The sequence below is a fragment of the Myripristis murdjan genome, chromosome 4 (assembly GCF_902150065.1).
Source record: "Myripristis murdjan chromosome 4, fMyrMur1.1, whole genome shotgun sequence".
NCBI classification, from domain to species: Eukaryota; Metazoa; Chordata; class Actinopteri; order Holocentriformes; family Holocentridae; genus Myripristis; species Myripristis murdjan.
Window position 1 is genome coordinate 5,454,300 of NC_043983.1, and position 26,534 is coordinate 5,480,833.

The 26,534-nt window shown below is 41.7% G+C and overlaps 3 protein-coding genes and 1 long non-coding RNA gene across 5 annotated transcripts in view; 1 reads left to right on the forward strand and 3 right to left on the reverse strand.

Annotated features, from left to right (window-relative positions):
* Positions 1-5,022, reverse strand: part of rabgap1l (RAB GTPase activating protein 1-like) — a 175,184-nt gene extending 170,162 nt beyond the window's left edge. For both annotated transcript variants that reach the window (XM_030049026.1, XM_030049025.1), the window contains exon 1: positions 4,927-5,022. The gene's annotated coding sequence lies outside the window, so the exon portion shown is untranslated. The remainder of the gene's footprint in view (positions 1-4,926) is intronic.
* A 3,708-nt stretch (positions 5,023-8,730) lies between these two features.
* LOC115357967 (uncharacterized) lies at positions 8,731-12,126 on the reverse strand. Its single transcript, XR_003928144.1, has 4 exons — positions 12,035-12,126; positions 11,296-11,863; positions 9,529-9,603; positions 8,731-9,366 (listed from the first exon to the last, which is right to left on the reverse strand). It is a non-coding gene; the product is annotated as an uncharacterized LOC115357967 (long non-coding RNA).
* tbpl2 (TATA box binding protein like 2) lies at positions 11,371-17,147 on the forward strand. Its single transcript, XM_030049728.1, has 8 exons — positions 11,371-11,562; positions 12,416-12,560; positions 13,170-13,395; positions 14,012-14,099; positions 14,484-14,575; positions 15,490-15,657; positions 15,841-15,935; positions 16,840-17,147. The coding sequence occupies exons 1-8, from the start codon at positions 11,515-11,517 to the stop codon at positions 16,914-16,916; spliced, it is 939 nt and encodes a 312-aa protein (XP_029905588.1). The 5' UTR covers positions 11,371-11,514; the 3' UTR covers positions 16,917-17,147.
* Positions 17,148-21,110: 3,963 nt separating this feature from the next.
* Positions 21,111-23,037, reverse strand: fam163ab (family with sequence similarity 163 member Ab). Its single transcript, XM_030050089.1, has 4 exons — positions 22,976-23,037; positions 22,864-22,886; positions 22,302-22,416; positions 21,111-21,509 (listed from the first exon to the last, which is right to left on the reverse strand). Exons 3-4 carry the CDS (start codon positions 22,392-22,394, stop codon positions 21,111-21,113), a joined length of 492 nt encoding a protein of 163 aa, XP_029905949.1. The 5' UTR covers positions 22,395-22,416; positions 22,864-22,886; positions 22,976-23,037.
* Positions 23,038-26,534: the final 3,497 nt, after the last annotated feature.

Consider the following 26,534-nt stretch of genomic DNA (forward strand, 5'->3'; position numbering starts at 1 on the left):
ACTTTTCTCCTCTTGGGGGGGGGTTCAACCAGTTAATTTTAAACAGGGGTACACTCTCAGCTTATGGAGATCTCCTTGCTCCTCATCCTCTCCATCAGTTATTTTCTAATCACTCAAAAAAAATGTAGCAGCCCAAACTGTCACAGCCAATGTGGCCTTCATCAGGGAAATGAGAGCCATGATGGACAAAATGCATATGTTTAGCCATGTGGAATAAAAACTTTTTATTGTTTTTTGGATTCCTTTGTCCCCTTTTTTAAGGACATGTGTGATAGCTTTTTGTCAAGAGAGCAACCACATACAGTGCAAACATTTTTGTACATCAAAAGCTCCGCAGCTTCAAGGTTTAAGGTTCAAGGTTCAAGGTAACTGTTATTATCCCCGAAGGGCAATTTGGTTTACATCCCATGCCCAACTATTTCTTTAATAATTGTATATTAACTGTAATTTATAATATATTAAAATTCAAAACCATCTTCAAAGTAAATAAAATAAAGAGATTTCTTTTTACTTTTCTGGACTGGTACATGAATGTTACGACAGGACAAACTGGCGAATGTTCCAAGACTCTTTAATTGATGGCATGTGCAATTTAGTGCATGCACATGCACATTAAAGTGAAACTTAGCTGTGTTGAAGCACCTGTCCTGCCCTATAAATTAATACAGATCCTGCAGAACTTGATCCTCCTTTTATGCTGAAACAATAACTACAAACCTTTGTGAGCTTCAAACACACTATATTGTTTCAAAGGATTGTCAACAGTGATCAGAAGATTGTGTTTTGTGAAGGCAGACAAGTTTTCTATAAAAATTTATTTTGTGTTGACCATGCATGTACATACAACCCTAAAAAATCACATACTGGCTAATACTGTCTAAAGCTGTCTGGGCCACCTGCCAAGGCTTGCTAATCGGGTCATGAATAAATCTTAATAATAATGAATTAGTTCATAACGATTAGCTGATTCAAAACTGATATCGCAATCTGAGAGAATGGACTATGTAAACAGCAACAGTTGTGACTTTTAAGTGTATAGTTTTAATGAAACAAAGCGTGACTGACTCATACAGTCATTATGCACTAGACACCTGGTGCATACCAGCTGTCCTGTCAGAAGCAGTCCCATGTTTGCTGCCTGCTGTGCAGATCAAGGTACACCTATCAACAACTGTGAGTAAAGTTCAAGACCAGAACAGAGAGAGATTTTTGCTGTGCAGAAAAAAATGAGAACCTCGGCTGTTAATACAGAAGAAACTGTGACGTATTCTTTGAATCCCAAAAAAGCAGCACTAAGTTACATGCATTTAGAGAGACAGATTTGCACCAAAAACACACTTGTGAAAACCATACGAAGGAAAGGTGGAGATCATTCGAGGCAGTAATATTAATTCCAAAAATAATCATGGTTTTTAGTTATTAGGGATATCACAATTACAGACAAATTACAGGATTGTAAATACTTCCTTTTATAATTTAGCTTTCAGACATATTATAAATTTCTAATTATTTCATTTAACAAAAAATGATGCTTATTTGCTACTGCTTAACACTTATTCTTATGGCATTTTTTATCTAAGTTTTAAATTTATTTTCTTTGCATGGTTTGGTTTTACTGATTTGAGATTGATCGCAGTAAGCTGTTACTGAATTGCATAAATTAATGAAAATACTGAGCATGAACTTAATGCTGAATATTAAATGACTCAGACCAGGGTGGAGGTTGGAGGACTGACCGTGACCATGGTTGGGATGTTTCAGGAGTGAACATCAACATCAGCTTTTGAATTTAATACAAGCAACTAGTTTTGGAGTCTGGCTTGGAAGTTTCCTGCTCTGACAGTCACTGACCAGGATCAGAGGTATGAGTGTCTATTGTTGATTCAGTGTTGGAGAGCCTGTTATACCTGTAATGGTTCAGCAGAGGAAGCCAGTCATGGTCACACACCCGTATAGATCTGATGTGGCTGGCTATGTATTCTACTGGGATGTACTAGTGTCATTCTTCATTCACCACCAGCCACTCCCATCTCCCATACAGGACGTGGTTGCTAGCTGGAACTGGACAGCAGAATCAGGCTTGTAATGACTGGGTCCAAGTCTGCCACCATGTTCACAGTATCAGGTGAAGCCAAGGAGACACACTGTCCAATGAAACCAGAATAGTAAAACCAAAGTACAGATCTTATGTACATGTAAGCAGGTTTTGAAGTTTGTCTGTGGTGGATAAATCAATAAAGTTCACCTGCCACACTGGCTGGTGACTAGAGATAGTAACTTCTGGATGTCTTTAGTCTCCCTTGTTCATAAAACCTTGTCCCTGCTGGCCACCGTATGCTCTCCCTGTATGTGAGCCAATTAAATCAAAGCAAGTCCAGAGTGCTGGATAAAACAGGTTCCTGATTGGCTGCCTGATTCACTGCACCAAAGAAAGTGGTAGAATTTAAAGCTCTGTTTCGATGCTGTCTGGATGGTTAAACAGCTGTTAGTTAAGGATTCCTATCAAAATGTGGAATGTTTTAGGGTTCATTTCCCCACTGAGGGAACATAAAAATGTTCACTATGTACTTATGCATGGCACTGTAAAGCCCTTTGGAAACACTCATCCAACAACATAGCACGTTATAAGTTACCTTAGATCAAACCTTGAACTAACCAGATGAGAAACCTCACAAACAGAAACACAAGACTCTAATTTAATTCAGTTCCTTCCACAGCTACAACTGAGAATGTTCTACACTGTCTGCTGAGCAATATGGACAGCTAGCCTTCTGCTAAAGGCTGATGCCAGTCACTGAGTCACTTACAGTTAGGCCTAATGCTACAAAAGTCCAAGTTATTTACATAGACAAATGCAAGGCATCATCAGTTTCCTCTATGGGCATGAGTGTGTCACAGACTCAGCAAGTATAACAACCACCGTAACTGCTCAGACTATGTGGTAACAACCTGTGACATAAGCTGTATGACACAAGTAACAACAGTCATTTCAAAATAGCTGAATTAACCTCATGGAGAGACTGTGCAGCTCTAGCAATTTGGTAAATCAAACCGCACTATATTTTTTTCCAGTGGGTTTTCTAGCTGATTGTGTAAGGCCACCATTTCAGACTTTGAGAGTTTCAGAGCTTGAAAGTGAAAGATCTCTCTGTCAGGACGCAAAACAAAAGGCCACTGTGGCTAACTGCCAGTGGTAAAGCCTGGCCCACATCAGAAAACCTGCTTTTCCCCAGCAACTTAAAACAGAATGAAGGTTTTCCTGCATTACCTTAGTACACAGCAGCACCATACACACCAGCAACTCGACATATCAAATATTACTACTCATTGGAAGGTTTATCTCCAAATTTTACCACTTTTCAGATGCCATCAGCCAAGATTTGTGGAACAGGGCCAACCATCCAATTAGTGGGAAGTTCGTGGTAAAACAACCTCAATACCCACATCCTACATTTAGCTGTTACAAGAATTATCATATTGATCCCCACAGACATGCAAACAGTTACAGAATAGAATAAATCCATTTCGAATACAAAAAATTCATACAGTACATGTCAGGATTGTACAGTGGATGGAAAGAAGTGGCAGTACCACTTGCTATGTGATCACTTATCTTCAGCCCTGCTCAAACACACATACCCCAAAAAAGAGGACTGGGGAGCCCTCAGCCAACCCCACCCCAAAGTCATCTTCAGAAACTAGGGCAGAACAGTACAACATTATCTAGATATGAACATGCATGATATTAATACTTCAAAAGGCACCAGTATGGACAACAACGGATTCAGGGTTAGCCTAAGACACTGATTGGTCTGTCCTGATCAAAAATATTTTTGTATTTTCTACATTCAGTTGGTATTATTATGCTGTTTTTGAAGAATGCTCAATTTTCACTGTTACTACACTTAAAATATTGTTGGAGCATTGTGTCGAAGCAGAGGTGTTTGATTTTAATTTTTTTATTATTATTATTATCGTAATGCAGCCTAAAAGACAGTGACTGGTCTACGTCCATGTGGTATTATTATGCTGTTTTGTGAAGAATACTTAATCTTCGCTGTTGCTACACTTAAAATTCCTCACATCATATCACATCGAGATATTTGGCATATATATCCTGGTATGAGATTTTGTCCATATCGCGCAGCCCTAAAAGGCACAAGATTGTTTTTCACCCCCTTTTCGCCTGTCACTGCCAAAACACACCATATAACAGGCTACAACACAACCAAGCCAGCAACAAAATCCAATCTTGCCAGTATAACATTACTATTTAGTATCAACAGGCCCGGAGCAGCTCTCAGTCCCCAGCAGCATCAGCAGCAAGCTAGCCGGGGATGACAGATGCCTGGCTTCACTGCTCCTTTAAACAACTGGGAAGTAAATGTCGACTTCATGTATTCGTGCGGCTAATTTATCCACAAAATACCTTTTACGAGCTCTCACAGACAAGAGCAGAGGGTCAATGTGTGAAGAAGGCAGCAGAGAGATGCAGGTTCCACTGACAGCAGCTAATGCCGAAAACACACAGGAAGACAGGCATGGCAACACTAGCTAGCAATAAGCTAGCACGTAGTTGCCAGTGTCTTTCACTCGCCACGACGATAACATGGCACTATCACAGAACACACCAGCTGTAATGCAAAATTTCTCCCAGAGCAGGGAAAAGCAGCTAGTTGTCAAACACGTAAATACAGACTAAACAGGAAGTATACAAGGGTAGCGAGCCCCGCTAAGCTAACTTTTGCTAACGCCGAAGTCCAAACAGTTGTAGCACAATTTGGAGGCGACCTCACTCAGCAACACCCAGTCTAGCTGGCGAAGAAAAATGATGAGAAGCATGGTAAACAACAGTTTCTGTTTTCCTTGCATGTGAATGTGGCGAGTGAGCGTCCACAGGTGCTAACGAAAGAGCTGTCAACTTACTTCTTGCGAACAGGAGCGTTTTTTGGAGTTGAGGAGTTGATTGCTAGCTGTCACAAGAGTTGCAGCAAAGATCGTCTACGTTTTGCACGAGGAACCACTCATTGGTTATTTTGAAAAAGACCTGCAGTTGCTGCTGCTGTCCTGCAGTTTGCCCCGCACACGTCCACTACATTCATATCTTTTGAGAATAATAGAGAAAATACTACTTACATCAGTTAGATTTTTTTTTTTTTTTTTTTTACAACTTCCCGAATTCAGTAATCTTACTGTCACATGTAATCTCAGATAAAACAACATTAATGTTTTTAATTGCATAAGACATTGTATGATCATTACTCCTAACTTAAATTGGTATGTTAGGACGCTGATACTTGTTGACTTTTTCATTTGTGATTGAAATCTAAAATTTTAGTTTGGTGTAACAACAGGAACTAAGTTCATGTGTGCTAAGTGTGAAGAAATGGATCAGGAGCAACCAGAGTATACAGAAATCTTCAGCTGTAGCATTTGACAGCTACATACGATATAAGGCACTTTATTGTCATTTTATCTTGTAAACTGAAATTTCACGTTTAAGTGTACGAGGCCCTTTCAAGTTATTGCTTTTCACTATACCAGGATGTTGCAGTAGTTGCGTTCATGTGACCTGAATGCAGCTTACCACCATTACCACAACAACCAACGTGGTACAAACCATAAAAAAATAACGTCCTAAAAGAATTACCTAAAAGAATGCCATATCTTGCATTCCTATCTGCACATCCAGAGCAGACACTGTGTGGTGCCCATAAATAGCTGCAGAGTGAGAGCTCTTGCTTTCTCCTTCTCTGCGGTTGCAGCAGTTCACTGACCAAAACCCACTGGTCCCAGGCGCTCTCCCGAGACAAAATCACTGCCGGAGGAGCGACGGGAGCGAGCACGCACCACAACGGTTCTGATCAGATTCTGTTATAGTGGATTAGATTGTTCAGCGTCCCTGTTGTAGATTAGCGGATAATCTAGTAGTCCATTGCATTGCCCCTGAACAGAGATAATCGTCTTAAACTCACATCACCCGCATTTTTTATTTTGCAGAATACAGATTCCCACCTTTTAGTCTGACCTGAATTTATCCCAATAATATAATTAGAGAGAAAAAACTTTTAGGAACACACTGGTTACAAAAGAGAGCTTTGACAATCAAGTAAAAGTCAAACTAATAAAATCAAATTATTCGAGGTCAAACCTGAGAACACCACAAATAAAAGGTAATATCACACACATTCAGACCACATAAAACAGCAGCTAACACAAATCAGAATAGCAGAAGAGGAAAAGGAGTGGTGGACACAGAGTGGTTCAGTTAGTTACTGTGTGCTGTGGCTGCAACGATAACAAAGTGCAGCCGTGACACTGTCATGCTGTGGCCTCGAGATCCTGTGTGGCAGGCACAGTTTACAGGTCTAGTGCACACCCACATAGTCCAGAGGTTTCATTTTGGCATCATGAGCACATCATATTTAAGATGGTTTCATTTGCATATGGGTATTCAACCAATACATTTTTTATCATCACCAACAGCAGCCACATGGATGAAAGTAGCCAATATTTTATATAGGCTATAGAAAACTCTCAAGGCCTTAACATGACACTGAAACACTTTTTATTGGTTGAAAGTATATCACTGGACTCAGAAAGACCTGCGGAGCATTTGGAATAAACTCACTGTGTCCTTATAGGTCAAACCCACCTTTTTCATGATTCAGAAATGTGAAGTAATATCAACAAAATCTGAATTTCCAGTCTGATTTTTCTTGATTTAGTGGAACCTAGGCAACTTTACAAGCCTCAGAAGAGCATTATTTAGGAATAAGATGACTAGTGGCTGGGTCCAGGTAAACAATTTAAGATACAAATATACAAATATACAACAAACACGTGGAATGCCACACCCCAGAAATGACATATAGGGGGTGTTACAGGGCTACTGTCCCTTGGCTTATCTGGCACTATGAGATTTTGTTCTATGCAAAAAAAAAAAAAAAAAAAAAATCATAAAAGTTTGAAAATGTTCCCACTTTTATCACAAAGTGGGCAAATGTGATCCTTTTCAAGCTATTTGAAATAACCTAACTCCATTGTGTAGTCCCAAAAAAGCCTTTCATCCCCACTGTAACTGCCTTTCTTAGTAGTCTATAATTTAAGTTTTACTGGCAAATTAAATAGTGTTATATCTTATGTGCATTTTATCAGCTCCACCAGCACAATCTAATGAGGTTCAGGTCAACAGCTCTGCCATAAATTCTACGTTTTAAGGAAGTTTATAATGTTCCGTTTTTGTTGACATTGTGGAGAATGTGACAATTTAACTCTATGTTTATTACTGACGTTCTAGTTTGCAGAAGTCTTGTACTGGACTACATTATATTGAGAAGTGTTTCTAATTTTTGTCCTCCTTGTTTATGTACATAAGGGTGACAGAACAGTAGAAACAGCTCTCAATAAAATGCAGTCCAGTACAACAGCAGTGTAGTGGCCATTCATCAAAGACTTCTCAAAAACAAACTTAAATGAAACTTACAAATAAAGGGCCACTGCTGCAGCATGGACATGATTTACGCAGGCAAAAGAATCTATTGTCCATTCTGAGTTTCCATGTTTTAAATGGTTTATTTCACAAAGGCAAGCAAACAAACAGAGAACAAAGAAATCCCGCTCTCTCCCTGTCTCTCTCACTCTGGTAAAAAACCACAAGCCCACCCAGATGTATACTGGTCCTATATCTGCTCTAACCCATATAGCCTTGGTGCCCAGTCTAAACAAACCCAAAATAAACAAATAAACAAAACTAATTCTGCCAAACTGAATATGCCGACCAAAAACAACATAACTTAAACTAAACAACAAAATAAACAAAAGAGAAAGATATGATCAAAATCTAACCAAAATAAAGCAATTACATGAACATGAACAAAACACACTCAGTGGCCACCACTGACTGTTTTGTTTGAGACTGGAGATGGCCCTCTTTGGATCTCAGGCTACTCTCTGTCTCCACCTGATGGACTGATCAAGTAAATACACATAGAAAAGAACCAGTGACAATGACAATCCACCTCCTACAGCAAGTCGAAATAAAATCTAAAGCTATATTTTACACATAAACCCTCAGGATAGAGGTTAATTTAAGCTGGCTTCACATCAGTGACACTGTGTCTTTGTTCTGACAACAATAATATAGAGAAAATCTATCACTTCAGTACCAAAACAATATTTTTAGAAAACACACTGAAAAATGTATTGAAGGATTTTTCTGTACACAATAAATAAATTCATAAAAAACAGCAATTTGGGGTGAAGTCTGAAGGCCTTGAAGACAGGAAGGCCCTGTTTTCTGCCCGGCAACTGTCCTAACCAATCACAATTTAACCAAATCAAATGATATGTGATGATATGACATTGTGATAATATTGACATTGTCAGTACATTTCTTTTTCCATACTGCAATATTAAAGTGCAAAGAGAGTCATAAGTCATAAATCATTTCATTTCTTTTGTGCATTTAAATACAAAGAAAATTAAAACAAGTTAAAACAAACACATAATTGATTAAAATTAAAACAAGTTGCACAACATTAAAGAAGAATGAGGGCACTGGAACAAAATAAAACACGTTAAAAACAAAGATGAACTACTTTGATTGTTTTCTTCTTTTATTGAAGAATTGACCCTGGCAAGAAAAAAAAAAAAACTTCCAAAAACAAACAAACAAACAAACAAAAAACCCAAACACAAGTTGGGAAAAAAATGGAAGAAATGTTGGGAAGCAGGGCAGCCGGCAGGGAGGAACACCAGGTCACTTGTCGTGGGGTGTGCTTCAAGCGGGGCCCAGGAGGATCCTCTATCCTGGGGGGAGGGGTGGGTTGGTGGGAGGCAGTTGGGGGGCACCTATGGAGGTCATCTTGTCCTGGGCATGACAGTCACACTGTGGCCCTTTAGGGAAGGCTCACAGAGAGAGGGAAGCTTCTTCCAGGTTTGACCAAGAGTGGTGCACAGTGGGCAAATGTTGCACAGAAAATCTACATTTTGAGCTCCTTTGAAGCTCTGATCTCCTGTTCTTCTTTTGGCTCCCACGTGTCTTTGCTACTCAAATCCCCGCCTCATCATCAGTGTCCACCTCCCATCTCCAAATCCTAAAACCTGTCCCCTCTAGTAGCTTCCCCAAAGCTTCTTCCTTCTCTTGTCCTCCTCCTTTACGTTCCTCATCTGCTCCTCCCAGTCCTTCTTTGCCCTCTTCAGCTCCTTTTTGGAGATTTTGCCGTGTCTGTAGCAGGCGTTCACAGCCTCGTAGAACTGCCTGTTCATGAAGTCATATTGCCTCTGCTGGGCGCGGCCATTCCTGATGGTGACCTGGAGGTCTATCATCCAGGTCCGAGCTTCGCTCCTCAGGTTAACAGCAGCCTGTAAGACAGAGAGAAACCGTGTAAATTTAAAACACTATTTTTCAATAACAGTCCTCTCATTATTTTGCTTTTCTCACTCTTTAAATTGATACAAATAAGCTGATATGCAAAGGTTTTGTCTAGAAATCTATTGCAGATAACGGGTGGTGCACGTTCTTACCTTTTGAATCCTGCAGGAGGCGCTGTTCAGCAGGCGTCTGCAGCTGGACCCCACTGTGTCAAACAGGTTTTGTATCTGGATAAGCAGAAAGAAAGATTGAATTAGATGAGCAAAGATCTTTGTAATCACACAGACTCTGTTTACTGGAGTTACTATGACTGCTAATGCTACTACTGGAACTACAAGTATATTGGCATATTACTTCAGGTACCTCTGTCGCTGCTGATTGTAATATTAATAATTGTATAATCAATACTAATGCTACTGAAAATGTAACTATACTGAAATAAAAATAATCGGTGCTTGTGCACTTTCTCACCTTGCTGCTCATGATGAAGTTAATGTGTGTTGTGAGAACAAGCTATGATCAACTCTCTCTGTCAAATAGCACTGTCGTACAAGTAAAGCACTCGGGGACAGTTTGGTTGGGGATAAAAGTTGAACGTGATGAAGTGAACTTAAATGGTGTCATGAAGAGCATTTATGACGTCACAAAGCAGCAGCGTTGCGCGCGTCACCGGGAAGTCCTGTTTGAAATATATGATATGATGTGATATGTGCTGTTATTGTTTATGTTGATGTTTGTTGTTAAGAAATATTACCACGGGCTGCAGAAACAAACAGCATCAAACACCTGTCCATCTCAGCTCCAACCCGTTTGAATGATTTTTGCGTTTATGACCTGCCGCCCATTTCTCCTGCAAAGCCATGCGCCAAAGCAGCTGCACGATAAGTTTACATTAAAAAAAAAATGCATTGAATTTCAAAAATGCACAAAACATGAATGATTTCATGTTCGGCGTGTTTTATGTACATGTATGACCAAAATATATTAATCATGGATTGTATGTAATGAAATAACATCTCTTTATATATTGTCTAATAAAGTGTTGCAATCATGGAATTACATAAACCTGCATACATTATAACAAACAGTATAAACATAACAAAAATTATTTGCTCTTCTCTGGATACATTATTCCTGAATAAATGTAGCTTCATTTTTAAAATAGTTTGCAGGAATGGATTAACCATAATGTGTATTTCAGCTCCTTATTCAGTGAAAAATCACCTCCCTCTCCCTGATTTCTGCTCTTGTATTGTATTGTATGTTGTTGACACTGAACGGTTTCAGATCTCCATCTAGAATCTATTAGGTGAAGGAAAAACACCAGCACAAAATTGTATGCTCAATTAATTTATTAATTTAATACAAAGACACCCACTGCCTCTGTGTGAAAATCTGTTTGCTCTCTTCCAAGCATCTTCAGCTACAGTGACTACAACCAAACGCTGCTGTAGTTTGTGACCAGTCCTTCACATGGCAGTTGCAGAACTTGATTCAACTCTCCTCCATGCAGAGCTGCTTTTTTTTTTTTTTTTTTAACTTCAGTGACATTTGTGAGTTTTTAGACATAAAAGGCTCGTTCACATCCTGCTGCTCTGTCATGAATTCCATTTGTATCTCTCTCTCTGACTGGACTCATGAGCACTGAGCTGAGCTGAGGCAGGAGAAGCCTGGCCTGTTGCTGGTGTTTTAAAGTAAGTAACAAATAAAACTAAAAAAAATAATAATTAATTAATTAAAAAATAAAAATAAATTTGCTTTTGATTTGCTTTTACGATTTGTCTTGCTTGCTCCCCGATTTCCTGTATAAACTACCATTGTGCACTGTATTGTGGTTGCTGTATGAGCTTAAGTGTTGTGATGTGACTCTAACTGCAAATCAGTTTCCCTGTATGGGACAATAAACTTTAACTTTTTACCTTTGAGAAATCAAAGGAAGAACAGAATCAGAGGGATGTTTTTTGGGCTGTGGTTTCACAGATGATAAAGTCTCTGCTCCTGAGGAAAAGGTTTGGTGTGACACTGAGCAGCTCAGCTCTGCAGTCACAGCTGAATCCAATCCAGGCTGATCCAGGACAGCAGACCTGCAGACCTGGAAGCCCCTGGAAAGTCCTGGATCGGAAAATGCTTCAGCAGTCATGGACGAGTCTGCACTGGAGCGCTACTTTGATAATTCCATTGCAAATGTAAGTAAACTGACAGGCTGTCTGTCTGTCCTCTGGCTGAGACTGAAGGCACTGACTCTTCTGCTCACTGATAAGTCCCAGCAGCTGGCTGGAAAGCTGATTCTGCTGTTGTGGTGGTTTCATGTTGTTACCTGAAGGTCCATGTGTCTATGTGCACTGTTTGTTGGTTTGCTGGTTTCTAATCAAATAAAGAGCCAATAAAACTGAATCAGGACTGTCCATCTGAAACCTGTTTGGCAGATATGAGGGTTTCATCACATAGTAGAGGCAAAATTGTCCTTCTTGGCATCAGTTTTTTTTTCTGCAAAAACAGTTGAAATGTTGATTAAATGAGTTGTGAGGATTAAGTGTCTTAAGTAAATCCATATATTATGTTGCTGAAGAAACTGACTTGTAGAGCTTTGAAGCTTTAATGAATTATAAATTAAACTGATTTTACAAGCTGTTAAATGCATTTGAGCTTCATACTTACTGCTGCTGCTGAAGATCCGCAAACCAAATAAAATCACCCAAAACAAACAAGTGAAGATTCCTGCATAGAGCATGGACCTCTGTCTTTTAAAGCCTGCTGACACCAAAGCCAAGCCAAAACATCCTCCATACATAGTTTATTTAAAATGAATTTTATTACGTTTCATCAAGACTTGTCTGTATTGCACCACAACCTGTTGCAAACAAAATACCTGCTCTGAACCTTTATCATTATCCCTTTTAAAAAACTACAACCACTACAAGTAGAACTGATGCAAAATAAAAGTTTAATTGAAACTACCAAATCTGCATGAAAAATAGAATTGATGTTGAACAGCAAAATAAAAGCTCACTCAAAATCCTGCATTGCTGCCTCCTGCAGGACTCCAACTTCCTGTTGGAGGAGAAGCGGGAACCTCACTTCCTGTCTTCCACACCAGGGGAGGAGCCTAACGACGAGCTGGACCTCAGCTTCCTGCCTGACGAGCTCAGCACGCAGGAGGAGGAGCCAAGCCGGGACGGTCCTGGTACAGATCAGGATGAGTGTTACTGAGATACTGTCCATCCCACATCAGGGTTCAACAGCAATTCAATCAATATTAAAAGAACAGTTCACTCAAAACACACCCTTTGGGTGACTATGGCAAAGAGTAATGGACAAAATGAATCCTACTGCAAAGTAAGAGGAGGCTTCCATCCTTGTTGAAGCCAGCTGCTAATCTGGCCCATGATAAGGTGGAGCTGGTAACTAAGAGGCTGGCTGTCTAAAGCTAATAACCAGCCAAGCCAGTAGCTGATCCAGTGGGTTGCTAGGTTAGATGATTTACCATGCTGGTAGAATGAATATAGTCAGCTTGTCATTTCTCTCTGCTGGCCTCTAGTACCAGCACTGGCTTATCATTGGCCAGATCAGCAACTAGCCTCAGGAAGGATATAGCCTCCTCTGACTTCTCAGCAGCTGTAATTTTGTCCCTTACTGTGGGCCATAGGAAGATAGACTGGAAACCTCACCAAATCACACAGAAACTATCTGGATGAATAGAATGACCTCGGGGGAGTGTGAGAACCTCTCTATTTTGGGTAAACTGTTCCTTTAAAGCAGTGAAGCTGTTGTGACTATCTCTGTTTGGCTGCAGGCAGTCAGTCTGTGCAGAGCGACACCATGGCTCCCAACTTGACTCAGGACAGCGGCATCTGTCTGGACTACAGCTCCCATGATTCCACAGTGGCTGAGATGCCGGGAGGATCGCTGCTGCCAGCGCCGGGGACAAGCGCCTCGCCCTTCTACCCCATGACTCCCATGACCCCCATGACTCCCATGACCCCTGTGACAGAGCGATCAGGCATCATCCCACAGCTACAGTACTCACCTTTTTATCCAATTTGTCCCTCTTGTGTTTCCATACTGGTTCAGTACAGAGTCCCAGTATGTTCTGCTCCCAGTTTGGACGGTACTGGTTCCCAGTGTGTAGCAGCGTACTGGTCTGACACTCAAACCTATTTCTGATCCAGTATGAGAAACTGCTGGTAACAACAGGAAACAGAACTGATATTGGACTGCATACTGACACTGTACCATAGCCACAACACTGATGCATGACTGCATCCGATTATCAGTAACAATTTTATCATTTTATTCCAAAGCAAATGGTTAAACAACCAATAAGAAGAAATTAAACTTTTCTAAAACAAAGCTGACAAAGTGCTTCACACAGAGCAACGTGAGAAACAGAAAACAGTTTAAAAGCAAAGTTAAAGTAAGAAGTCAGTGACCAGATATGTAAAATATGATGAATAAAAAAAACTAAAAATTAAAACTGATACGTCCATCCTGGGATCATTGACTGCGGTTAATGTATTCAGACTCACTGAAATCATAATCAAGATCATGAAACTGACTGAAAAGCAAACACACCAGCTGTGGCTCTCTCAGAATCCCTCTCCAGATGCTTCACTGTGTGTGTGTGTGTATTTACAGGAATATTGTGTCCACGGTGAACCTCGGCTGTCCTCTGGACCTCAAGTTCATCGCTCTGCAGGCCAGGAATGCAGAGTACAACCCCAAGGTGACACAGCACTAACAGAAAAACTCAAACATCAGCTGATGAGCTCATTTCCATCACGCTATAGACTCATTTTGTAAGGAAAGGAAAAATCATTACTTTTAGTTTATTTTTCAATGTGTCTATATCACAGAGAAGTTCTTTAAACATGTCTTGTTTAGTCAGCCAAGGACTCTGTTATCATACCTGCACTTTTGATAGCAAAAGTTCATATTAAAATTATCTGAGCAATCAAAATCAAAACTGTTAATCTTATGGAGATCTGAAGACTTTGTTTCATAAATCTCACTCACAACAAAATAGTGGAGATTTTGATCTACGGCACACAAACTATTGTAAAAAGGCGATGATGTTTCTGTGGTATTGATGCAGTCTCGGTGTTTTCAGCGTTTTGCAGCCGTCATAATGAGGATCAGAGAGCCGAGAACCACAGCGCTGATCTTCAGCTCTGGGAAGATGGTCTGTACTGGAGCCAAGAGGTCAGTTTCCCTGTCTCTCTACCTGCCTCTGTGTTTTTATCTCTTGGCTCTGAGGGTGATGGTTGGAATGTAAATTTAGACCTATGCCTGCAGACTCAGCTCCCTCTTCATGATGGTCTGGTACAACCACCTCATGTCTGTGGCCTCTGCCCCTTTCCGTCTGTCGATCTCTCATTCCATTTTACCCTCACTGTGAACAAGCTTCAGACATACCTGAACTCCTCCACTTGGGGCAGTAATTCAATCACACGCCTGATTCCACCAAATGGATGTGATCATCATCATTGACAGTTGGTCTAAGGAACTTTGGCACCAAGTGCACTTCTCAGCTATCTTGTGTTCAAACATGGTGTTCGTTACGGACAATCCATGACTAGCAGAGAAGTTTTTACAACAAAGCACCACTCGGATTAAGATCAGGTTGGCTGTTCCTCCTAATGACCCCCTCCAGGTTTCTCCATCATTGCCAATGTGAGCGTCAAGTCTCTCAGTAGAACTATAGAGACCCCAAGTGGTTCCTTTACTAGGACCCACCTAGATTCTCTAACAAGGCGAGTTACTTCTACAAGATAAAGTCACATTGAGGCAACCCTGTTATTGACCAAGACAAACTCACAGCTGCACTCATCCAGGGGCTGATAACTCTCCAGGAGTCCACTCCAGGAGTCTGGAACCAGGGCTAAGACTGTGTGTGGAAGTGAACTCAACTAGAGTTGGTATCACTCGACCTGCCAGTCCGTCTAGACCGTGTGCCACCAGATGCTTGTCTACAAACTACAGGAGAAGCCACTGTTGGATGACATATTTTCCTGTCTTTGGAACGTCAATTTGAAAGAATGAAAATACAATAACATGAGGAGAGCAAAGGTGAATTTACAGCTCATACATAACTGTGTGTGTGTGTGTGTGTGTAGTGAGGAGCAGTCACGGCTGGCAGCCAGGAAGTACGCCCGTGTGGTGCAGAAGCTCGGCTTCCCTGCTCGCTTCCTTGAGTTCAAGATCCAGAACATGGTGGCGAGCTGTGACGTCTTTTTCCCCATCAGACTGGAGGGACTGGTGCTCACCCACCAGCAGTTCAGCAGGTACAGAGACACAGGGGCATCTCTATCACTTTTAGTGGCTAAATGTCTCAAGTTTTTTTTTTTTATTTATTTGGTATTAATAGCAATTGAGAATAAAACTGATTATCAAGGAATAAATAACAATTGATATTTCTTGATGTATTTAATAGTGGGTGGTGTGTGTGTTTGTGTGTCACTCCACAGTTATGAACCTGAGTTGTTCCCTGGCCTGATCTACCGCATGGTGAAGCCTCGCATCGTCCTGCTCATCTTTGTGTCTGGGAAGGTCGTTCTCACTGGTAATAAGTGTGTGTGTGTGTGTGTGTGTGTGTGTGTGTGTGTGTGTGTGTGTGTGTGTGTGTGTGTGTGTGTGTGTGTGTGTGTGTGTGTGTGTGTGTGTGTGTGTGTCTGAACATCCCCTTAGGAAAAAACTGCACAAAACCTGAACATAGTGAAACATCCCATGGCATACTTTCTAGTCATCTGCCAAACTCTGTTCTGTCCATTTGAGCTAAGCAAACAGCCACTTGCTGATTGGCTAATTTCACAGCAAATCACAGCGAGTACTTATTTTGTCCGTCACACTGGAGCTGTGACCCAAAAGCATACCCCACCCTCATTCTACCCAACCTTTGAGTATACAGTGTGCTCACTCTATAAAAAACATGACAACAGTTTACTCAAAATTGCCAGTGTACATACTCCACTGGCTCAGCATTTTGAGTGTACAGTTCCTGCACACACTTGTCCCACAATGCAGTGTGTTGTGGAAATGGAGGGGCTGCACAGGGGCCAACAGTAAAATGAGAAGTTAATGAAAGTCAAAAATAAACGTAAATATCTGTTGAGATGCATGTTTTTTTTTTTTTTTTTTTTTTTAATTTATATGCAAGCTGTTTTACAAATTTAAATTTTAAGAACTCCACACATAGGTCACATGATGCTGCTGTTGGCAGCCATGTCATGGGTATTAAAATCAATGTGGGATGATGAATAGCATACTAATTGGCAGAAGAGTATAGCAGGGAGGTGAGTGTCCAGTAGGTACAGTTTACACTTAGTATGTCATGGCTTTTGGGTCAGTCTCATATGCAAGGATGCTTCCTGTCACCTTGGCACCTATTTGGGAACGCTCCTTATCATGAGGCAGGTGAGCAGCAGTCTGTTGACCACCTGCCTGACTGAGGTTGTGGTGAGTTTCAGGCGCTAAAGAGCGAGAGGAGATCTACGAGGCGTTTGAGAACATCTACCCCATCCTGAAGGGCTTCAGGAAGCAGTGACCACCGCCGCTCACTGACTTGTCAAAGCACTTTCTGTTCATTTTATATTGAAGAAGTATATAGACAGATATACAACACTATATTGTAATATTGAAGAATTGTAAAACATCTTTGTGTGTTTTATTTTGTGTTACAAAGTAAAGCTGTGGCTGTTGAGTCAGCATACTGTTTGTTTTGCTATCAGTGATGAGTAAGGCATTGTCCTTCCAGGCAATAAATACATTTTCCACATATGCAGCAGAGTTGAGTTTTCATTTGTGATGTTATAACCTAAATCAAGACATTGAACTACAGCTTGTGATGAACATCTTGGTGCACACTATCCAGTTCCTCCTGCTGCTCCTGCAGAACAAAACAGTGAAGAACAAGCCTCAGAAGTCATGTGGTCATCTGTCTCTGATTTGTTAACATTTGCCAGACCTGATCAAAATGAAATGTAATTTGCTTTTTTCTGTATCAACTTTCTTCCAACCTCCCTCATCTATTTCTACTTCAGTTAGATGATTTCCTGCATTTCCCATGATCACTGTCACTCCTCACTCATACCTCAATCAGTCTGGTGCATTCTCAGCGTGCTAACTGGATTTCCTGCTGCTGTGATGGGGATACTGGTCGCCCATGGTTCTTTTTTGTGCCAAAAGCAGCACCTCCCGACCCTAATCCTGATCTTAAACACATGACGCCTTACAAACAACAGTGGCAAAAAACACAGAGAGGGGCGCTGGTCTCAGAGCCTGATCTATGGCAGAGGTCTCCCTGTATGATCGGTGAATGTTGGTGGAAAACGGCAGCTCTTGAAAGAAGCCCTCGCTCTTTGATTGGGACACCAAAACCTGACATTTACCATCAATGATTTTGATTGCTGAAATGTCAACGATCAAACTCCATTGCCGGAAATATCTAGTGCCAGTTAACCACAGCAAGAATACACCAAACAACAAAAATGTGAAGTTTTAAGGGGATTATTCCTTTAAACCCTTTATGAAACCTGATTTACAGAACCTGTTTTATTATTGGAAATTGTTGTTTGAGGTTTAAATAACAACAGGCATAACACAGTGCCTCCTACTTATCAATTCTCTGTTATTGTCAAAAACCACAAAAAAGCCGTTGCAAGCAGTTACAAATCTTTAATTGTCAAAAGTTAACACTGTGAAATATTATTGTTTCTGTATTCCTCTTCATTCATGATTTTTTGTCTTAACCACGTTTCTAAAAATCTGTTGTTTTTGTTTTCAAAGGTAGCTAGCTAAATAAGTAGTAAAATAGATAGTTAATAACATTAAATAAGTGAATGATGAAATGATTCCTTATGTGTGGTAGCAGGGACAACATGGAGAAACGGTGAGTTATTCCTGTGGGTGTTCATCGCTGGATCCTCCCTCAGTTTCACAAAGTCCGGGAGTTTTCCAGTCTCATCAGTTGCAACAGGTTTTCAAAAGATCAAAACGGCTGATTTTTGCTTGTGTACTTCATCCTGGAGGGTGAGAATCTGGTGCAAAACGGTGTGGAGAGGTGTACAGGATAACAGCACTGCAACTGGCAATGATTAGCAGTTGAAATCTGCTGACGAGCTGCTGATTAATTATCATACTTATGTTGAAAAGTGGATAAAAAGTGCTTCTTGCTCTATGCATGAATAATAATCCTGTCGATCTGTCAGAAAATCTCCCACAGTCAACCCGCGTTAAGTTCTTGCATTGCTCCTTCAGTGCCACCGAGTCCTGCTGCACACAGAAATGCAAACGTTACAGGAACAACAGAAGTGTGTGTGTGTGTGTGGCAAGCAACGCTGGACATGTTTCACATTGAAAATGAGCGCTGTGAAACCGTCTGCAGTCACATCAGTGTGTCATTTCGGACTTGCTCACGATATGAAATGAATTAAAAATGTGGAAAGAAAAACCCATGGCTATTTGCATTTCAAAGGTTCGACATGAGAATAGTATAGGAATATAGGAGGAGTGTGTAGACAAAAGAACACACACTACTAAATCACACTGCCTCGCTCAAAATACGTTGTGGCCAAAGGCATCCCTCTCCACCAAGGACACAAACGGATCTAGAGATGCTGTCAACGCTCCCCGCTAATATATACATTTCCAACTTATTGCATCGCTGTCAACAAAGAGAGATCAATCAGTTTATTTCGTGCTTAGCTTTGGTGCCTTCCGCTGCTCAGGTTTTCCTTCTTCTTCACATGAAAACACACCAGGGGGAGAAACTGGGTTTGCAGTGTCAGACCTGGTGTCACGAGAGGCGTCAAGACACCCCTGACAAATCTTTAAATGCTTGTTGTTTCTGCAGGTCCTGTAGTTTATTATGCATTCAAATCGCATTGATAGAAGGGGGGCGGGGAGGGGAGGGGGGGTTTCCACCAGTAAAGTCTCAGTTATATAATGAGATGAAAACTGCTGAAAGTTGGCTGGAGATGGAGAACTGCTGCATCGCTTGGCAGACAACTTGCATAGAAAAAGCTCCGGTCGGCCCCTCGTCTACGGTGGCCCGCAAGGTCAGCCGCACCCCATCGGGAAAAGCAAATCCATTAAGAGAGAGGTGCAGCAACATGCAGAAACGATGCAGCCGTCGCAACGTGCATAAACAGCTAAAGCAACCGCAACAACACACATGCACCGCAAGAGAAGAAACCACATATATTAAAGGGATAGTTCACCTATTTTGAAGTTATTTTAACCCGCCCACCCCATGCACTCACTTGACAAAATACACAACAAAGACGCATGCAAACATTAGCCAATACAAAACAAACAACTGTCACAACTGCCTTTTTTGACAGTTAAATAGTCTGATTAATATTGTACTTGGGGTAATAGCTAACAAGATACCATATTTATATTTGTAAGTAAAACAATGTGTAACCCCTTTTCCTCTGATTGTAAGTTACTTTAAGAATTATTTATTTCTGTAAGGTTCAAAATGTAAAAACAGAAATCCCCATTATTTAATTAAGCCCACATTTAATTTTTGACATAGCCTTGCATATGTTAATGGACTTTAAAATTGTGGAATACTCTTGTACAGCACATATCACTTCTAAAATTAACCAACTATATATATATATTTTTTTAAATGTACTTGAGTACAACAAGACATGTAAAATCATCATAAATCCTAAATGCAATTTCTTAATTTGCTCTTTGTTAAAATGTCTGCTCCATTTTATTGTTTTCTACTTCCAGCACCAGGGTTATTTCCGGCACGGTAGAGGCTTGGAAGGTCAGGGGCTGTGTGTGTTTCCTAGATTTGTGGCACGTTGTTGGAACATTTCTCTTAATGCGTGTGGTTTCCTCTCTTGCAGCATGTTTCTGTTGCTGCAGCTGCTGCAGCATTTGTATGTTGTGACATTTAGATCATTTCTGCATTCGGGGCGCATTTCTTTTATTGTATTTACTTTCGCTTATGACGCACAATTGACCATGTGGGCCACCATACTCCTCTTCCTCGTCCTGTAATTCCAGCATAATCCCATCAATCCAGAAAATCACTGACAGGATGTCGATGGCCCTCATAACGCTCAGAATGCATTTTGGTCTCACTCCTTCTGCAAAATCATGACAAAAAATGGCTACAGAGGCTACAGAGTTGACTACAGAGTTCATACATCATATAGGTATGTGTTTTTGTCTTTTGGCAGACACTGCGAATAGATGCAGCCTCGGGAAAAATCATCACCTAACTACCTACCTAAGATAGCCCTCACTGAGTAAAGACGCAAGTCCCATACAGTGTACAGGTTTAAAACACTGAAACATGGCCGATACACCCCACATGGGAGCATAAAGGGTTTTTTTCTGAAATGACAACTAAGATTATAGCTGCAGTATTAGCCTCCTTTATTTTGAGGCGTCAGTGTTTTTATGAGTGTGGAAGTGGAAGCCTAACCAGGGAATAAGGTGAGAAAACTGTGAGGCGAGGTCACAACCAGTAAAGTCTCTTTGCCACCATCTTCTGTTTAATGTTTTCCATGATTTAAAATGCCCCCACCCCCTCGAAACCCCCAAACCCTAAACAATGTGGTCATGTAACAGTCATTTAAACCCCTAAAAATGGGCATGTGGGCACCAGAGTGCAGCAGTCCACCCTGGCGGCTGCAGAGGGCGGGACAGTAACTGTTGTGGTCTAGTTGGTGTCGGTGGAGGTGGCGGTGGGGGTTGTAGGGTGGTGGTGGGGCAGTCACACCTCCGTGCTGATGGCTCGGGTGTTGGTGTAAAAGTCGGGCTGCTGGGCGCGCCGGCTCTCCCTCAGCTGGGAGCCTCGGACGGCGGGTAGCGGCAGCGCCAGCGCCTGATTCTCGTAGTGCGTGGGCACGTAGGTGATGCGCTCGCCGCCGTTGCGCATCTCGTCAGTGGTGCGGATGTAGAAGGGCGAGTCGTAGGGCGAGCACGTGGGGCAGTAGCCGCGGCGGCCCGCGGCCGGGTTGGCAGGGTTGGTGGATCCGGGAGGCTCCGGCGGTGACAGGGACAGCGGCGTGAGGGCCGGGCCGTCCAGGCCGGGGACGCTGCAGGCGTTGCAGGCAAAGTGTTGCTGAGAGATGGAGCCGCTGTCAGACCCATTCTTCTTACAGCAGTAGTACTGCAGGGAGAGAGAACGAGTGAAGAGCAATGAGCAGAAGAGATGAGGGGAAAGAGAGAGAGAGAAAGAGAGAAAGAAAACAAAATCTAGAAAAAAAGGCATGACAAAGGACACTGGCCGTCCCCTCGGCCTTAATCCACACAAAGAAAGTTTAACTTCAATCTACATGTGTCACTTTCTAAAACTAAAATTCACATATGACTACTTAGTGCACACACATGATAGTTTTGCTTAAATTATTGTTTAAAACTGTGTTTTTCCTGAAAGATCCGGTAACCTCTGCACTTCCTGTATCCCTCCACCAGAGACAGAAGCGGCCTGCTTGACTTTGCTGTTGTTTGTTCTCTTTATTAACCACATGTACGCATGTTGGAGAACAAAAATAACAACTTTCTCCAGAATACTTGGAGATACCTGGCCAGTAACGGTGCTAGCCTCTTCTTTCCCTCCACTCCCCTCTCTCACACATTTCACAAACCTGTCAGCCACCGCTGTGACTGAGGACCAGCATTAGATCGCACAAGAAAATAGTTCTACTGTTGATGTTTTGTTCTCTTTTTTCGCTCTCATTTTTTATGTCATTTAAAGCAGTAAAAATGATTTTAGACATCAAGTTACTTAACTAACCCTAAATGTCTTTGAATTAATGTGGCAGAGGCAGATTTATTGATGAAGCAGAAGAACACAAAGTGGCTTTGATTTAATGCTGGAGTAGGGATTAGTCTCTCTCCCTCTCTCTCTCTCTCTCTCTCTCTCTCTCTCTCACACACACACACACACACCCAGGCCCACCTGGAGTCTGCAGTAACAGAGCACAGCTATGATACACAGCAGTATCACTGTGGCCAGTATTCCTCCGGTTATGACAACAGTTCCAGCTGTCATCCGACCAGCTCTCCATCAAACTCTGAGCACACGGGAAGAGGAGAAGTCATCAAACACCACGAGCGCTTTGGTCAAATTAAGGAAAATGAAATCATGATTACTACGCAGAAGCCATCATAACCATGACGACTACATGCAGACAAAACCAAATGCACAGCAAAACATTTCCTTTCAGTGAATGAGGCAACAGAGGAGAGCAAAGGTCAAAGCCAGAAGGAACTCTTTATTAGCGTCATATGACACTGTGCAATCATTTCGTTATTTATTGTAATTATATTTACATCCTGAATTGTTTTTATCCATATCCCATAGCACCTCTTAGTGTTTCTTCACGGCTCTGCCTCTTGCTGTTGTGAAATGACCAGGTTTTTAATCTTGCATGCACATTATTTATTGAAAAGATAAATGGTGCAGTAAAAAAAGAAACCTTTAATAAACAGTTGAGTTATTGTTCTTATGAAGTACTCACGTTCAGTAAAGTGTGCTTAACACCTGAAAGCACAGAGATAACAGACAGTTACACACAGATAGATAGACAGATAGATAGATAGATAGATAGATAGACAGATAAACAGACTTACATCAGAAGAGTGTTGAAGGGCAGGTGAGGGTGAATGGAGGACAATCAGGAGGTCAAAGGTGAAAGGTCACACTGCTGAACAGACGCACTGTATGAACACCTCTAAGGAGAGAAGAAAGGAGGGAAGAAGGAGGGAGTCAGAGAGAAGAGGTAAGCAGACAGGAGGAAGGAAATGAAGGGATGGAAAGGGAACAAAAATTTTTAAGGACGCTGTAACACTTTTTCTCCACCAGGTGGCAGTAAGGCATTAGGAAACACACACACACACACACACACACACACACACACACACATGCACACACACTAGAAAATCCCTTATTACATAAATGAATAACTTCAACAGTGGCATATTATTCAAAAAATAATAATATATATTCCACTGCAATGATAACAAATTATACAAGCATAACATTAGATGCCTCCACAGCGTAGTGTTTCATGTGGATAATAATAAAAAAGACTTATAGACACACACACACACACACACACACTCGGAGACAGAACAGAGAAAAAGGAAAGGAAGAAAGGAGGATGGAAGGAAAGGCTCGGACAAAAGAAAAGAAAAGGAGGATGAAGGATGGAAGAAAAGCCAAGTGGGAAGAAAAAGGGCAGTAAAGAAGAGTTATCAAAGGAAGAAAGAAGGAAAACAAAGCATAATGTAGGAACAATCGGAGGGATGGAGGGACAGAAGGAGGACTGAGGCAAGGGAAGGACAGCATAACAGACATAAGGATAAGAGGGATAAGGGCCCTGTGGGAGGAGGCAGGGAGGGAGCAAGGGAGTGATGGAGGAAAGTACAGAAGGGAGGAAGGAAGGGGATGATGAACAGAACGGTGGAAGGAAAGAGGGAGGAAGGGGAAGGACGGAAAGAAGAAGGGAAAAGAATGGATGAGGGTAAAATAAAACAAAGGAAGGGTGGATGGATGGATGGATGAAAGGAAGGAAGGAGGGAGGGGAGAAATGAAAAGAATTACACAGCATTTGTTCTATGTGATTCTTTCATGTAGCCATGTAAACAAAAGCTGACACACACACACACACACACACACCGCATCCGCATCAACACACACAGAATTAATTTCTCAGTCTGTCAGTTCTGATGGCCTGCTCTGTGATGTATGATCAGTGTGTGTGTGTGTGTGTGTGTGTGTGTGTGTGTGTGTGTGTGTGTGTGCATATTACATTTCCATATGTGCAGTTTGTCCATTTGGATGTGTGATCATTAATACTGGCTAGATCAATATTTGTGTTCTTCTTAATTTTGCATCTTCTTTGTCTTTTCTCTGTTATTTTCCTTTTCCTTCTTCCTATTATTTTTCTTTATTTTCCCTTTTTTTATGTATTAAAGTGTTTATTTTTATGTATTTGCCACATGAGCAAAAATGTGAAGGGAAAGATTTTTTGGACTGAACTGTATTACAGAGTTGGAAGACTCCTTTGGTAATAAAGCGTAAAAAAGTGGTGATGAAGGGAGTCAGTCAGTCAGCGAGAGAGCAGAGTCAGTACAAATCCAGATCTAATTAGAAACCAGTCTAATGAGATCCAGCCTCCTCGCTGCAGGGACACGCCGCCCGGCCCGGCGACCTCACTTCCTGCCAGAGACAGGAAGTGAGCTGCGTCTGCCTGCTCTTGTCCCTCGCTTCAGATGAGCTCAGACTGTGTGGACGTGAGTCAGCGGCTGCTACAGTGCCGCTCAGCAAAAACTCGCCCTGAAACACTTGGAAGCTGCTCTTTGCAGCTCTGGGTCTGTTGAGTTGTCTGGTGCCCTTTTCGTCTCCCCGCGGTGAACGCATCTACCCAGAGCGCTTTTTCAAACCCTCGCGTACCCCTTTTCCACCAAAGAGGTTCCAGGGCTGGTTCGGAGCCAGTGCCTGACTTAGCACCGGTTCTTTGTTTTTCCACCACCCAAGCACAGGCCAAACCGGTTCCAAACTGGTTCCAGGCAAGCACCAACTTCGAGCAGGGGGTAAACAGGGGCCAGAGAAAGAACTGATGACGCGACCCCCTGCGTCATTGGTGGGCGGGGTTACAGACCCAAACGGGAAGAGCAAACGCTATAAACGTATAGCTAAACGTAGTCATCGTTCGTTCTGGACACGAATGCGACGGATAGGCACTAATAATTGCGTTTTTCACCCACACCCACGTGATCACATTTTATGCTGACGTATTGATGTGGCTCTGACTTGGCTCTTGGCCGATGGAAAAGCGAACCGGTTCTTTGTTGGATCCAGTTAAGCACTGGCTCTAGCACCAGCACCGAACTAGCACCAGGTTCTTTTTGGTGGAAAAGGGGCAGCAGAGATCCTAAGGTTTCCAAAGACCCCCAACATGTCCTGCTGAATCACAGGGAGGTGTGTATGAAATGATGTAGCTTCAGTGAGTGTGACATTGTTAGAAAATATGGGAAAACAGTTTTTTTTTTTTTTTTTTGTAACTTTGAGGTTAAACCTTGAGCAAATTCTGAAACTGATTTCTTGAAAAAGATGGGAAAATGTGATTAGCAAGTTACACAACTACCAGAAAATTAGCAAAAAAATTACTGGAAAGGAGTGCCGTAATTATATATTCAAAATTAAATGACAAAATGACCACAAAACTGTAAAAACAAGGTAAAATAAATTACCAAAAAATTAAAAATGTTGATGTAATATGGTCAGTATCAGATTGTTGTTTCAGACACTGATTGAGCTGTGCTGCACCTCTTTATAAGGGCTTTTTTCTACCAAGATTTTTTTATTTTTATTATTATTATTATTATCATTATTGTTGTTGTTGTTGTTATTATTATTATTATTATCATTATTGTTGTTGTTGTAGTTGTTGTTGTTGTTGTTATTATTATTATTATTATTATTATTATTATTATTTTGCACTGGGCAGGGGCTAATTAGCTGGAAGATATTTCAAAGGGGGAACATTTTTGAAAAAACGTTATCGAACCAGTGAACTAAAACATCAGCGGTAAAGTTGTGGTGTCAGTCCGTCACAACCACAGCCGGCCTAAAGATGAGAAACCAACAAGTTCATGCCCCGAGTTCTATTCTATTCAAAGCAAATCACCAGCTGGAGAAGAAGTAGACAAGGCAAGCTGAAAGAATGTGGGTTTCCTAAAAGACTGATGAGATGTAACTGGAGAAGAAGACCTGACAGGGGAAACCAGGAGTGAGCAACAGTGCCTCCTTTCCACGGGGCAGCGCTGCTCCCAGAGGCCACCGTCCTCCCTGCTACAGCGCCGCCCGGCTCATAAACCATGTTTCTGTCGGAAAGAACACTGGCCTTCAATTATTTGTCGGGAGCAAACGGGGCGGCAGCTGACAGATTCCTCTTAACATCGTTCATCATAACTCCCCGCAGTGCATGCAAGCCCGGGCTTGGCACGCCGAGCGATTTTTCATAATTAATGCCAGCGTTCTAACTTCCACCGGGCGGAGGAAATGGAAATGGAGTCTGAGGCCGGGAAGCCTGCATCACTGCTGTCACCACGCCATCTTCCACACACATACACACACACACACACACACAAAAACACATTTACTCTCAGCTCTTGCAAACTGGCC

Coding starts and splice junctions, on each gene's coding strand:
- fam163ab (XM_030050089.1), bottom strand. CDS start 22,394: ATGACAGCTGGAACTGTTGTCATAACCGGAGGAATACTGGCCACAGTG. Junction 21,510..22,301: donor TCTGTTACTGCAGACTCCAG/GTGGGCCTGGGT, acceptor CTCTCCCTGCAG/TACTACTGCTGTAAGAAGAA.
- tbpl2 (XM_030049728.1), top strand. CDS start 11,515: ATGGACGAGTCTGCACTGGAGCGCTACTTTGATAATTCCATTGCAAAT. Junction 13,396..14,011: donor GGCATCATCCCACAGCTACA/GTACTCACCTTT, acceptor GTGTATTTACAG/GAATATTGTGTCCACGGTGA. Junction 15,936..16,839: donor TGGGAAGGTCGTTCTCACTG/GTAATAAGTGTG, acceptor GGTGAGTTTCAG/GCGCTAAAGAGCGAGAGGAG.